Source organism: Falco cherrug, chromosome 1 (genome assembly GCF_023634085.1).
Source record: "Falco cherrug isolate bFalChe1 chromosome 1, bFalChe1.pri, whole genome shotgun sequence".
Taxonomy (NCBI): domain Eukaryota; kingdom Metazoa; phylum Chordata; class Aves; order Falconiformes; family Falconidae; genus Falco; species Falco cherrug.
The window spans coordinates 17,136,870-17,151,044 of NC_073697.1; the positions used below are offsets into that span (position 1 = coordinate 17,136,870).

Here is a 14,175-nt window from a genome sequence, read left to right on the forward strand (position 1 = left end):
TGCTTTTCCAGCTCCATTTCCAGAAAAAAAGGAGCTTTCCACAAATTCCTAGTATCGCCCCAGTAAGTGGCCCAATGCTCTCCACCTTCATGCAATTCACTGTCACTTCTTTCAAGTGCTCTCACAAGACAGCTATGAAATTTGCACTGATCTGTCATACTGTCACCTTTGTGTACATATGGCAATAATAGGAGATTAGAGATTAAACTTTTCGGTTTGCATTTAAACAGATATGGGTCCCTTCAGCCTGTCCACAGACATTTTTTTGAGCCGTTCAAGTTCTTACAGATAAGAGAGACTTTGCTGGCAACAGGTACCTGTTTTCCTTCTTGACACAGACTAGAAAAAAGGGGGGGGGGGGGGGGGTTGGTTGGTTGGGGTGTTTGGGGTTTGTTGCGTCTTTTTGATTGGGATTTTTTTGGGGAAAATGGTTTTTGGGGTTGTGGTTTGTTGGTAGGGGTTTTCTGTAACTTAGCTTTGAGCACTTTCAAGTCAATGGTATAAGCTGCAGCCTCTGAGGGAATGCTATGCTGGCCTCATCCCTGCGAGAAGAGCATACCTCCCCTGGCAAGTCTTGATCAACACCATCTGTAGCTGAAAAATCCTGTACCTTGTGTTTCTGAATGGCATCACAGCTGGCCAACACCAATCTTGACTACTTTGTGCAGTTTCTGAAGACACCTTTCTTTTAGGATAAACTATTCAATTTGTCAAACAGTAAAGTTTATGAGTTGGAATTAAGTCAGTTTTTGCTGGGAGAACACAAGGCTCCATATCTTTTGACATCCAGCAAATGTCTTCCAAACATAACACCTGGTCATAATTCTGAGAGAGAACATCAGGAATTGACTAACAGAAGGAAAATCCAAAAGAGGCTGTTGCCTGAACAAGTAGATTCAATTTGACTTTCTACAACGAGCCCTAAAGCTAATTCTCTCTTCAAAAGGCTTGTTAGAGCCTGGCAAAAATACTCCGGAAGAGCCCATGGAACTACTACCTCTTTTCAGGGTTAACTGATAGCTCTCTATCAGACTGGCACAGAGCTGGGCATTCCCATCTCCTTGCCCTTTACTAAAATACACAATATAGCTGGACACAGTAAGATTTGTCCCTGCTCATTCCACATGGTGGTTTTGTGCAGAAAAATCCTTATTAAATTTGCAATCAACCCCACAGTCCCTGAAGCAACAGTACATTCATTTGGTACGAAAAATACCAGAGCTCCTTCTAGATGCGATCTCGCTTTTCTGAGTACCAACCGTAGCCATTAATTACTTTTAGTCTTAGGTTTGGTTGCTACAGTTTTCAGTTTGTGCTTCCTTCTGGTAACCACATCAACTCTTCTCCTTCCCCTTACACCCATGTAAACATAGGCAAAGCCTGCTGCCTTCCCTCACGCTGTGCAGTCACCCTCTGTGCTGAGCCACAGCACAGGTGAGAGCAGCACTGCGGAACTCGCTGCTTCTGCATTTATCCCCATCACCTCCTCTTTGCCCTAAAGGAAAGACAATGACTGCTTTGTTTCTATCCAGTATTCTCTCCCTGTTGGAGTGCCCCTGGAGCCTGGTGACTTCGGAGCACTGTTTTATACAGTAGAATAACTGATGACCTATTTCCTGACAGGTGAAGATACAACAGCTCACTTACACAAATTTCCAGGCTGGGCGTGAGGAAAAGGGTCAGTGACTACATTGCGTGGAACTATTACTGGTACTCCTTTTTCACTCAGCATGGAAGTAATGGCACTAATGTGCAAGATGCTATGTGGTGAAGAAAGTAGACATCCAATCCTAGCAACAGTTACACGCCAGCTGAAAATGGAATGAAGTTCTAGAAGAGTACTTAAGTTTGCTACTAATTGGGGCCATAACAAGCCTTTGTTCACTTTCCACAAAAATGTAAAGGTTGCTCTTCAACAACAATTTGTCTGCAAAATGCTGATGTGACATCCACTTCCAGCACAAAGAGAGCAGAGGCCACAAGAACACAGGTGGCTGTCCTTGGGTGACTCCAGCAAAGCATTTCAGTTCTGCTTGGGCGACCACCTCCCCTGTCTGAGCAACGGAGGAGCTCACAGCATCCATTTGGTTCTTACCCTTCAAGCCTTACCAGCATTCATACACCTTTCTAAAAGGTTTAGAAAACCATTCAGTCTGAGAAGCACACTTTCTACTTTATGCAAAGCCTTGGTTTTTTTCCTTACCCATCCCAACACAGCCTGAAGCAACGGTGGCACAGAGTACTTCGTCATCTGAAAGAGCTCTGAAGGTTCACACTCTGTCACAAATCTGTTGGTTTCACTGTTATATTCCACGGGGCAGACAAAGTATTGATGTTGAGCCAAAAAATAGGAAAACTGAAAAGCAAAACAAAGACTCCTGAAATAGGCACTTGTTGTTAAAGTCAAAAATCATACTGTAATGGATGGCTTTGTCATTGCACACTGAGGATAATGAAGATGTTTTTAGTAACAAAGAGACCCAGAATGGAGTAAAATTGGCCTGTTGGCCAAGCTGGAGAACGCCTCAACAAGGCAGACAAATGGGGACATTCAATGGACTTAGTGATGATTTCCTAACTTGTTTTCCTTTTCATCTCTCTCAGGTTCACATCTACTGGACGTTTTTGCATTAAAAAATCCTCAAAATGTTAGCCACTCATCGTTTCTTTGCAGTTCACTTCTCCACTGAAACTTGAACTATTGCTTCTACCAAGTTTGGCAGTTACAAGTTCTGCTGACCTTGGTGATCTATTACTTATCAGACCAGTTACTGTATGCTGGTATTACCATCCACGCATATCATCAGTATAAACTACTTCTCAGGAGAAATGTCATTATATAGTAGGTAATACAAAAGTATTACTATAAAAAGCATAAATAATGCTATTCCAGAGATAGTAACAGTAATGACAAAAATAGTCAATATGACCTACTCAGGAGAGGTGCGAGCCGTGCCTGACCTGTCCAGCAGAATTCTCTAACCAAAACCCTAACTCTTAGACTTTCAGCAGTTTGAGATGAGCAAATTTGTCAGTAATTTCACTTCAAGTGAAAACAAGAAGTTGAAGACTGAACCTATACAAGGAAAGTCCTGTGGTTACTTACAATAAATCCAAATACAACTGTGGAAAAGAAGCCTCCAATGAACCCTTCCCAGGTCTTCTTGGGAGACAGCTAGGCACAAAACAGATAGCATTAGCCTCATCATTGCATCATTGAACCCTTTTTACTGGAACTCATTTGTGAAAATGAACTTTCTACTTGGGTTTTTCAGATGTGTGAAATACCGAGTGTCAGCAGCTGCAGCCACTGAGCAAGATACACAGAGGAGTATGGCTAGGGCCTGTCCCAGGCAAGGAGGGAAAGTGCCACAGCTTGGTTAGTGCCACTGGGCAGCTTGAGGGAATGGAGGGCTCCCTTTCCCTCCTCTGCTGCTGCTGTCCTGAGGCTGCTGCCTGCCCCTGGGTAACGCGCTGAGCTCCTCCAAGCAGAAGGCTCGGAAACCTGCACAAGTGCGTGATGGCTCTGCAGGGGACCTCTGCTAGCAACTGCACACTTAGATAGCAACGGAAGCCTGGGTGTTAGATCACTGCTGCTGGGGATGCTCCTCGGGAGACACTAGCTTCCTACATACAGACTGGCAAAACAATACAGTAAATAACTGCAGGCCTGGAAAGGCCAGTGTAGCAAGCTATTTTCTTCATCAAATTCTATCACGTTTTCAATTTAGGAGCAGTTTAATATCAGAACCAGCCAAATACCCAAAAGTTAATATTGCAACATCATGAAAATAATAATTTGTGGCTTTTTGTGGAGTCTGGTATATTTTAGCAGAATAGGAAGATTACTGCTTGAGACCCTGGTGCTACCTCCACGAGACCAAACGAGGCATAGGTATATATGACCTAGCAGCTTATTTCAAATTACAGTTTTTGTACAGTAAGCATGCAGTTAAACCCGCATATACCATCCAAAAAGGAAGCAATTATGATGTAATAGGCTTGAACTGTATTATACTGTAATGTCAATATCACATATACATTAATCCCAGTTTCCACGTACAAATCTTCAGACATAGGATAGTCAATTGTTTTTTCTAGCAAAGATGTGCATCACGCAGCACAGCGGAAAGTATTTTTTCCATGAACGTGTTTCTGAACAAGTATCAAAAATGCTATAAATTGTAAAAGCTTGTTAGTGAGGAAGTGCCTAAGTACCTACCTTAATTAATGGTGTTCTGCCAAAGAAAAATCCAAAAATGTAAGCAGTAATATCGTTGCAGATGACACTTGAAATGGGAACCAGAAACCTACAGAAAGACATTAAAAGTTTCACGGAGAAAAAGAAAAGCTGCCCAACCTAAACATAGGACAGAAACTGAAACAGCAGCATTTGTTTCTGGGAATTTTTTCTGTAGTATTTAGAAGGAATTATGTTTCATAATGTGTTCAGCTAGTTCCTGCATGAACAGCATATTTAGCTATACTGGTTTTAGTCTTCAGCCAATCCAGACCATTACAGATCCATGTTAGTTCAAGTTAAAATATGATTTTGGTGCATGAGATTAAAATGTGAGCGGGCTGTTTTTTTCCTATCAGGCTTGAAGACTGGTACCACAGTTAAGAAGAAATGAACAAATATAAACATGTTAATGTTTCTGGTAACATCAAAGCAAGCAAATTCCTTGTAAAGTGTAATGATACCTAAATTAAAAAAAAAAGTTTCCTTTTTTTTTCCCCCCTCTTGTCAGCTTGGAGCAGTCTGGTTTAGCTTTCTAAGTGCTCTCTGCATGCAGACAGCATCTGTATTTGTTACTCAAGCCTGTTAACCTCTATTTTTTACCCTTTTCAAAGCAGAGATGTATTAATAAGCTAAAAGTCAGATTTTGCAACCATCTGAAAAATTGCCTAGCACCAGTGGAAATATAAAACAGGCTAGCAAGGCAATTAGGTTCAGATTTTGGCACATGATCACCATCACTATGAAAAAAATTTGTTTGCACAAACTTTGTCAAAGGCTTTGGGGTTTTTTTTCTATGAGCGCATCTTTTCTGCAGTAATCTCCCCCACTGTAAATATATTAGGAAAAGTAACAGGACAACATGCAGTTTTATGTCCTTAGAAGGACACAGATTATCTTCCATGTGCTTCTTCCTTCTTTCTCAACTTGTAATTTACCTTGTCCCTAAAGAGGTGCAGGGTGGGAAAACACACCCTCTCTTTGAGGAGCAGTTCTAAGTAATTGAGTTTAACTGCATCATCATAATTTAATATATCGCTGGAAATGGGGCATTAAGATGATCCAACAATATCCAATATTTAAACTCTTAAAATACTTTAAGTAATCTGAATTTATCTGAACAGGGAAGGTGACCAGACTGGGGATTTCAAATTAAATAGTCCAACTTCTATAGCTCTGAGCAACCTTAAGCTCCCAAGTAATTGAAAAATAATTGCTGGATAGTCATCCATTCAGCAAAATGCTATGGAAACTATTTCACCAAGCATGCAAACAATCCTCCTTTCAAGTAAATTAAGCGGTTGTTCAAAACTATCACACTTGTGGCTGCCAACCTAGTTAGAGGTTTCTGCTTCCTCTCCTGTATCCTTTACCTCATTGCTCCCAATTCCTCTGATTCCCCTTCCAACTAGACATTAATGCTCCTTCAATTTGTGCTCTTTGAACTGTTTCCACAATTATTGCTTAACCAGTTCTATGTAAAAGAACCAACCTTTCAATGCAACAGTTACAAACCAGTTTATTACTGTCCCCTTACCAGATCATGCCTTCAAAGAGATTTTGGATGACAAGATGAGATTGAGTTACAGTGATCAGCAAAGTGACATGAGTCCATGCGAACTGTTAACAATGCAACAACACAACAGTTAGTGAAAACACTGACCCGTACACCTCGGCAAATACTGGCTAAAGGAGATAGTTAGGAGTTCACAGGGAAGACCAGTTCTAGTGATAATGCAAGAGATGTGTGCATACAGTATATCACAAGTTAGCTGCCTTTCTGAAGCAAGTACTGAAACTTTAACAGGTTTCCCCATCACTTACCTCCACCCAGAAAGTTTTAACATGCAGTTTAACATCTGATTTAATAAAACATACACCTTCAGCGTGAAAGCAGCAAAGAAATGTAAGCAACGTGATATTCTGTATATACATGTAACAGACATGTTAGAACTGTAACGATAAAATGGCAATGAACTACTTATGAAAGAGTTATGTTACACAGATGTAGATATCTCTCATAACAGAATACCAGTCCTCTTATGAAACATGAATATTCTCAGGATTAGTGAAAACACAGTGTTAATTTTTACACACATGGTCATTCCAACAGTTGTTCTCCTCAGTATTACTGTATGTACTTGGTGTTTATTCTGTAGCACCAGTGCACAATAAAGTGGTTTCCAAACAGTTTACCAGTAAAGATTCTACAATAAGTTTTATTTTCCAAAAAGTTTTAAATCAAGAACTGGTAGTTTTTCCATGAAACACCAACTTTAAGCACTCTAAATGTCCTACTTCTTTCGATCTGTTATCACACGTGTTTTCCTATGGCAGCCAGCATCTCCTTCCAGTTAAGACAACTCAAGAAGGCTGAAAGGGGGTGTGCAAGAACTGCCTAAGGTTTCTGAAAATATTACCTGCTGGTTAATTAAAGCGTCTTTGGAGCAAAATTTTTAGTATGTGTACAGTGATACTGGAACACCACCTAAAACCAAATGGCTAATCTTGTCTGCCCAAACACTGTGTTGCGTGGCTTCCATCTTTTTACTGCAATTCTTAAGTGGTCACACGTTAATGTTTTCTGGGCAGGCACCAAGTTTTTCTGCCTTCTTTCCAGCAGGGGGAAAAAATCATGGAAAATTAATATATTTACCTTGTGCCAATCTGATGATAAGGATTTTTACTGCAGATTAGAAGATAAAGACCACCTCTCCTAGAAAAGCTGCATCTCCCTGTCAGACAAGTTCTCCCACACACAGTAATTTTTTTGAGTAAAAGTGGTTTTTTACATGCTCATACAGGGCTCAGCTAAGTACGAGTCTAGAATTAGCGTTCCTCAATGGTGAAGTGCTACCTAAAGCACTGTATACACAGAGGGGTTAACTGCATCCCCAGAGCTTTAGGAAATCTTTAAGGTTGTGCAGTGCCCTGACTGCTCGAGTTCTTTAAAGACAGAAGCTGCATTACTGTTTTGTGTTGCTTCTTATCATTCCTATATTAAAGGGGGGGGAGGGGGTGTCTGTGGGGTTTTGGGGGTTTCTTTTTAGGTGTTTTTTTGGTTTTGTTTTTTTTACCGATGATGTTACAAAATTAGGGTTTGGCCTATAAGAAAAAGGTTCACACTCTTTGATTAGCTACTATGATGTTTATTAGGTGGACAAATAACAGGAGATGAGAACACTGGTCTCTTTTAATGGATTAATGATCTATGGAGGCACAGCAGAGCAGAAGACCAGAACTGCTTTTAAATGTCACAGAATAAACCTTCCACATAGGGGTTAAGATCAAGTTCCCATCACAGTACTTCAGTGGGCCCTCTAAGTAAGTACGTACTAAGTAACACTTGAGTCACAAGAACCACTTCCCACCTATGCTGAACTGTTTGGCTTCAGACCGGGGAGACGCACACCCCTTTCTCCAGGAATCTCTTTCACACCAGCCTCTCACCAAGGGAAACGTATCAGGCTGTACATGCACAAGGCCTCTCCAGTGACAGCCTGCACTGACTGAAGGGCCACATCCCATAATATAACAACAAGCTGCAAAGTGAACAGATGCTGAACAGGCCAACATGATGTGATTTCACATTACTGTCTGTTTAAGTGCATTTTCCACACCCCTCTTCCAAGCTATTTTACAAGCATAGGGACACGACTGCTTCTAGTGACATTCATAACATGAGTGACCACAGCAAAGTGGGTAATACACACCATGTAAAACTGCAGACGATAATGTTTCTTCACTAAACTCAAAACAAACATGCAGAAGCCTGTAAAACAAAGCAAGTGTAGTTTGTACCATCTTATATTTCATTACACTGAACTATGATATACCAGTAATTCTCTTCCCTTGAAGCAGTTTTTAATCCCTCTGCTGCTAGGAGTGTTTGCTTGTATTCAGTTAAGTGTGCATATGGAATTATTCTCATCGGAGCACAAGATTTAGTTAACATCAGTAAAGAGCACCCATTTCATTATTTACAAGGTCCCATTGTAGACATCAATTTTTAGGGGAGAAGACCATCATCTTTAAAAAACACACAAAAACCAAGTCAACAAGTGGGTTTTGAAAAATTAGCAGAAATAACCAAAAGGAAAAGACCATCTTGCCCCTTTGCCCCAGACAGCCTTACAGCTGCACACAACACAAGCATGAAGTGCAGGTATGGGAGAATTCAACTGACTAAAAGAAACATTCTGGGTGGCTAAGACAGCATCTCTTCTCCACTAGGGCAACGTCCTGCACCAGCAGGGGTCAGAGGTCCTTAGAAGACCCTTAACCTTGGGGACAGCCCCTCAGTGACCCCACAATCCCAATGTGACAGCCACCACGGGGTTCTGCTACCTTCTGTCACCTGCTTTTGCTTATGACTGGCTTGTCTCATCTCTCCCCTCACCATCCTTCAGCTGGCACGAGGCATTAGCTCAGTTAGTTTCCTCAAGCCAAAGGCAACTGAAAAAGGTCAAGTCTTGCAAAGTCAGTTTCAAGTTTGCAATCTAAGCACAGAGTAGAATTTTTATCTGGTTTAAAAAAAAATAAATTAAGAGTAGACAGACTGACAGTTCATCGTGAAGATCAGGTTTCTTAATATATTTTACAAGTATTTGTAGCATAGCAGTCTCCTGTCCCTTAGGACAATCTGAGTCTTCAATTGATTTAATTTTATGCTAAAGTAATATCAACTGCATCGCTGAAAATACCATGGACATGTGTATCACAAAGCAATACCCACAAGACTGCCAGCTTACATCTTGTCTTCCTAGAGAAGAGGCTTTTAAATATTCTTTGGATAGTGAGGAAAATCTATCCATGAGGAAAGCATCTGAGTATCTTGCATTCAAAATAAACCTTCAGGCATTTTGAATAATCAGTTTAAAATACATTGGTAAATCTTATTGCTGTAGACCTACTAGAACACTTGCAAAATAAAGCATCGGCCCAGCACAGCAATTACACATATAAGTCATCCCCACAGACTGCCAAAATAGTGTTCATGTATTCCAGTACTAGAGCCCCACTTCCTCAGCGATCAAAATTACTTCATGCCAACTTCTCTTGAGCACTATTAGCTCAACTTCCTCCAAATAATCTACTTGTTTAGGCTGCTTTCTTACTCTCGGTGAACACAAAATTAATATTCATCTTTTCACAGGAAAAATGGAACCACAAACACCTCATTTCCTCAAACATCAAGAGGAAAAAGAAATTGAAAGTGCATAAAGCTGGGGAGAAATGATTTTTTTTTAAAAGAAATAAGCAAAGAAACAAATGCAGCACAAAGTTCTTTCATTTTTGAAATTTCCTACACTTACCCGTTAAATAGAGTGCAAAAGATATAAACCTGTGGTAACGAATTAGGAATTGAAGCTGTTCTCTTCTCTGAACAAACGTAGCAAAGTAATCAGCTACAGTCTCTCCGTAAAAGAAGTAGTTCACGCAGAGCAAAAAGTACCTACAACACACAATAACTAGAAGTTATTTTAACAAGATAGTATGTATTTAAGTGTCATTCTTAAAAAGAAAACAAACAAAAAACCACAATAAAACACACCACACAAAAGGAAAACCAGAAGGGGAGAAAAGATGTGATATAAATAAAATTCAAGTATAAACCCAGTCTTATACTTCTGGGTTGGTGTCTCCTCCGACAAGCCAATCTTTGTAATTAATTTTTTCTAAAGCAACTGCACTAGAAAAACAAACACAGCAGGATACAGTTGGAAAATTAATTTCACCCTTAACTACAGTATTGAATACTCCACACCTATGCAAGTCCTTTTCAGATATCCTAAAAGCAAAGAACAAGTACCTGCTATCATCGATACCAACACAAGAAATTCTGCATATGCTTCTCCTGTATCCTAATAAGGATGGTTTGTAATTTCTGCCTTACAAACAAGAAAAAAGGTACTTGCATAACGAAACCGCTGAGGTTGTAACACAGTGCATGTGACAGAGCTGAAGGATCTGAATGTAACTATACTTTTGCCATCTGGCCTGAAGATTCACATCTGAAAGAGTTACTGCTGCATCTCCTGCTCTACTCCACCATGCACTTTGCCTTTTAGCTTTCTTGACCGAGCGTTACTCTGACCGGGTTAAATCCATCAACTAACTAGTAAATGCAGGTATTACTACAACTCTTCCAAAACAATTTTGTGGGACTATGTTCATACCCAAAGTTCAACTGAGGTGAAACGTCACCTTCAGCCATCTCTTTTTGCAAGATCTTCAAAGAAATTCCCTTCAGCCAAAGCAGTCAGTATGCAGTAACGCTGTCACAGGTTTTCATGCAAGTTCAATTACTTGGCTTTCTAAAGTCACAATGGGATCCTCAAATACCAAGGCAGCACTCAGTAAAAACCAATAAATAGCAAATCCGAAATCACTAAGAGATGCACCTCTCTGGGCAACATACTCCTCAGCTTACTACCAAAGTCAGCCACAGAAGATAAAAACTTGTGATAAACTGGATCTCCAGCTAGTCTTCAAGCAATTGGTACTCATCCTTTTCCCCCTAATAGATGTTGACACTCATTTTGCAAGACTTCACATCTCTGAGCCAAACAGTTGATCTTCAGACTACTAACAGGACTCTCTCATCTCATTGAAATGTCTCAGTGGCCAGATGTTGGACTGAAAGGAACTCTGATGTTAACTAGTATAGCAATACAGGGGAGTTGATTGAGCTCCACATATGAAGGTGACAGTGGCCAACTGCCAAAGTAGACTAAGTGGTAGAGTGCCTATATTGTCCTCTAAACATTTTGGTAAGGCTGTAGAATCATTCATGCCTGAGCGCCGTAGCTGTAGATCCAGAAGCTATGGAATAAAGCAGACGGTAGATCATTCCCCTGGATAATCCAGGTGTGACCAGAGGGGAACCGATTAGCACTTACAGAAAAGCCAACAGCAGGAATCGACAACATTACACAGTAAAGTTGCTTCTAGAAGTGAAGAAGCGATGTGATAAGAGACAGGGAATAACACAGATATTTCAATTCCTTAAAAAAGACAAACCCAACACAAATCTGAAACAACACAACACAGGCCATGTCGAAGAATTGTGTCCTTAAGCACCTTAGAGACTACATGCGCCCAACACCTTCCCATAACACTAATGCTAATCAAAAGCTTTTCTTTTTCCTCCCAGAACTCAGAAGAGTTGATTTCCCCAGTTCTATCCAGCCCTATGTAAACTGGACATTGTCACAAGTATCTGGGATTTGCCAGAAAAATTAATCTTATGTTTTGCCTTTCAGAAGATCCCCCAACACTACATGTATGCTGTCCTGTGATTAAATGCATGATTGGAAAGGATTTAAAGCTTGTATGCTATTATTTCAATTCTCTGCGTGCGTGTAGAGGAGCTTTTAAGGTACCTGTTCTATTTATTACTTGTGCAAGGTTAACAGCCAATGTAAAAAAAAAAAAAAAGCAAAGCAGTTCAGGTAATACATATCAGGTGATTATTTGGCTATGCACATTTTTAGATAGCTTACACATGCTCAGTTCTGACTTAAAGCATATACACATGCATACATATATATATTTACATATATATGTATTTCTATCAAGGGAAAAATTGTGATAGTAAAAGGCCAACTAACTTGTCCAAGTTCAGAGGTGGAAGACAGCTACAGAATCCTGTATTAGAGACAGATGTCAAGTTTTGTGTGTGCACATGACATACAAAGCCATCATTCTGCCATGAGAGGACATGAGGAACATGAACATTTAAGTTTCCCATCCCTGCTTATTGATGTTCTTGCTTGCTACTCACCAGCTGAGGGATCTAAACCATGGTAAATCATACGAGTGGTAGACTCTGTAACCTATAGTAATGATTTCGTGGTAACACTTCACTTGGATGCTTAAGACCTAAAATAAGAAATAAAAAACTATGTGAAGATGCTGCAGTTGTTTCTTAAAGGCAGTAAGCAGTACTGCAACCTGCACTAAGGGGAGAAATTATTACAAATTCAAATTCCGCACAGCAAACAGACAGGTTCAAAGCAAAGTCCAAAGAAAACTAAAGCTCTGCTTTAAACCTCCCCCAAAACCCTCAGAATCACTAGGCATGCTGAGAAAAAAATACATGGGGCTACCTACAAGAATACACTCGTGAAACAAAGGAAAGCTGCTGACTTTTACAGTTCGGCAGCAACAGGTCGAAAGCCTTTCCTCTACGGAAGGCACTTCTACTCCTTTTGGCTAAGCTTCATCCTTAAATTTAGCTTAAGAAATATTTTCTAAGACCCAATGGAAAAAACTAGCTGTGCAACACAACTTGGACACCCAGGTCTTCCACTTGCAAGCATCTCATTAAGGGCAATTAGCATTGATGATTAGAAGCAAAGCTTACCTAACCCAGGTCTGAACACAACACCCTCCACCGTTTAATTTTGTTTTGCTGATCTCACTACTCCCATGCTTGCCCGTGCAAGTCTGGTAGTACGTCCTGTCAATCTTTGGGCTCCAAAGGACTCTCCACCAGTTTTGGCTAACCCACCGTCACCAAGCAGGTGGCCCTGCCCAGCTATCAAGTATTGCCAAACACAGGTCACAAGTAACCCTGTGCAGAGGCAGGGGTGAGAACCTGCCCACACCAGCTGCACACGCCAGGTGCCAGGCTTTGCAGTATTCTCTCACCACCTGCATCCATGAATAAATTTTGTCTTGCTCAACAGGTGAATGCAGTTTAAAACAGTCTTACACCACCTCGGCGAGTTAATTTTGAAGCTTCCCTTTCTCGTGCCCTTATGCTTGGCCTACATTATAAAACTGAAATGCTACGTGCAAGAGCAACGTTAAAGGATTGCACCTCACAGTGGAAAAGGACGCTGGGATCCAAAGGCATGGAAGTACCTGTTACCTTAGTAGCAGGCAAACATCAAACATGCCTCCACACTTTTTAGAGCAGTCTCAGGTTTTGTCTTCCAAACTTCACTAGATTACCCTTCTTACAAGAAAATACTCTGGGCATTTTCAGGCTCAGTATTAAGATTTGGTTTTAACATGACAACTCTTGTTTAAATGTAAAGTATTTGATTCCAGTAAAAAGTAATAATTCATGAACAAAACTGGTCTTTCCCTCCATTCTTTTTTACAAAGTCTCAAATGTCAACTGTACGACCTGTTTATCATATTAGAAGACAGCATTATTGCTTTGCAGTACAACAGAGGAAGAACATTATTCCATTTCTATGTTTCATTTATATATCTGTTTTCCAATGAAACAATAAATTACTACTTTATTATGTCATTCACCTGAAAATAGGAAATAAAACTCAGACTAATTCAGATGTAAAGGCTGCAGTGCAGACCATAATACTGGTGAAACAGCATTCCAGTTCTGAAGAAAATACAGGGGAAAAAGGGGAGATTATGACCTGCGGAAGAAGGGGCAGGCAACTCTGGAGGACGACAAGGATGTCATGAGGTTAAGCAGGGAGACAATCAGAAGGGCCAAAGCCCAGCTAGAACTTAGACTGGCTACTGCCAGACAACATAATTAAAATGTTTCTATACATGCATCAGCAATAAAAAGAGGACTAAGGAAAATCCCCATCCTTTACTGGATGTGGGGAGAGACATATCGACAAAGGATGAAGAAAAGGCTGGGGTAATTACTGCCTTCTTTGCCTCAGCCTTTAATAGTAAGACCAGTTGTTCTCCAGGTACCCAGCCCCCTGAGCTGGAAGACAGGGAGGGGGAGCAGAATGAAGCCACCATAATCCAAGGGGAAATGGTCAGTGACCTGCTACACCACTTCAACACACACACAAGTCTATGGGGCAGGATGGGACCACCGAGGGTACTGAGGGAGCTGGGGAAACGCTCACTCAGCCACTTGCCATCATTTACCAGCAGACCTGGCGAAACAGGGAGGTTCCAGTAGAGCAGAGGTTACCAAATGTGATGTCCATCTA

At 40.7% G+C, this 14,175-nt stretch overlaps 1 protein-coding gene across 1 annotated transcript in view; it reads right to left on the reverse strand.

Annotated features, from left to right (window-relative positions):
* CDS1 (CDP-diacylglycerol synthase 1) overlaps positions 1-14,175 on the reverse strand; it is a 32,435-nt gene that overhangs the window by 4,160 nt on the left and 14,100 nt on the right. The window contains exons 4-10 of the mRNA XM_055700805.1: positions 12,027-12,124; positions 9,556-9,695; positions 7,954-8,012; positions 5,778-5,860; positions 4,223-4,310; positions 3,107-3,175; positions 2,204-2,356 (exon numbers count right to left, since the gene is read on the reverse strand). Coding sequence (XP_055556780.1) covers positions 2,204-2,356; positions 3,107-3,175; positions 4,223-4,310; positions 5,778-5,860; positions 7,954-8,012; positions 9,556-9,695; positions 12,027-12,124 — 690 coding nt within the window. The remainder of the gene's footprint in view (positions 1-2,203; positions 2,357-3,106; positions 3,176-4,222; positions 4,311-5,777; positions 5,861-7,953; positions 8,013-9,555; positions 9,696-12,026; positions 12,125-14,175) is intronic.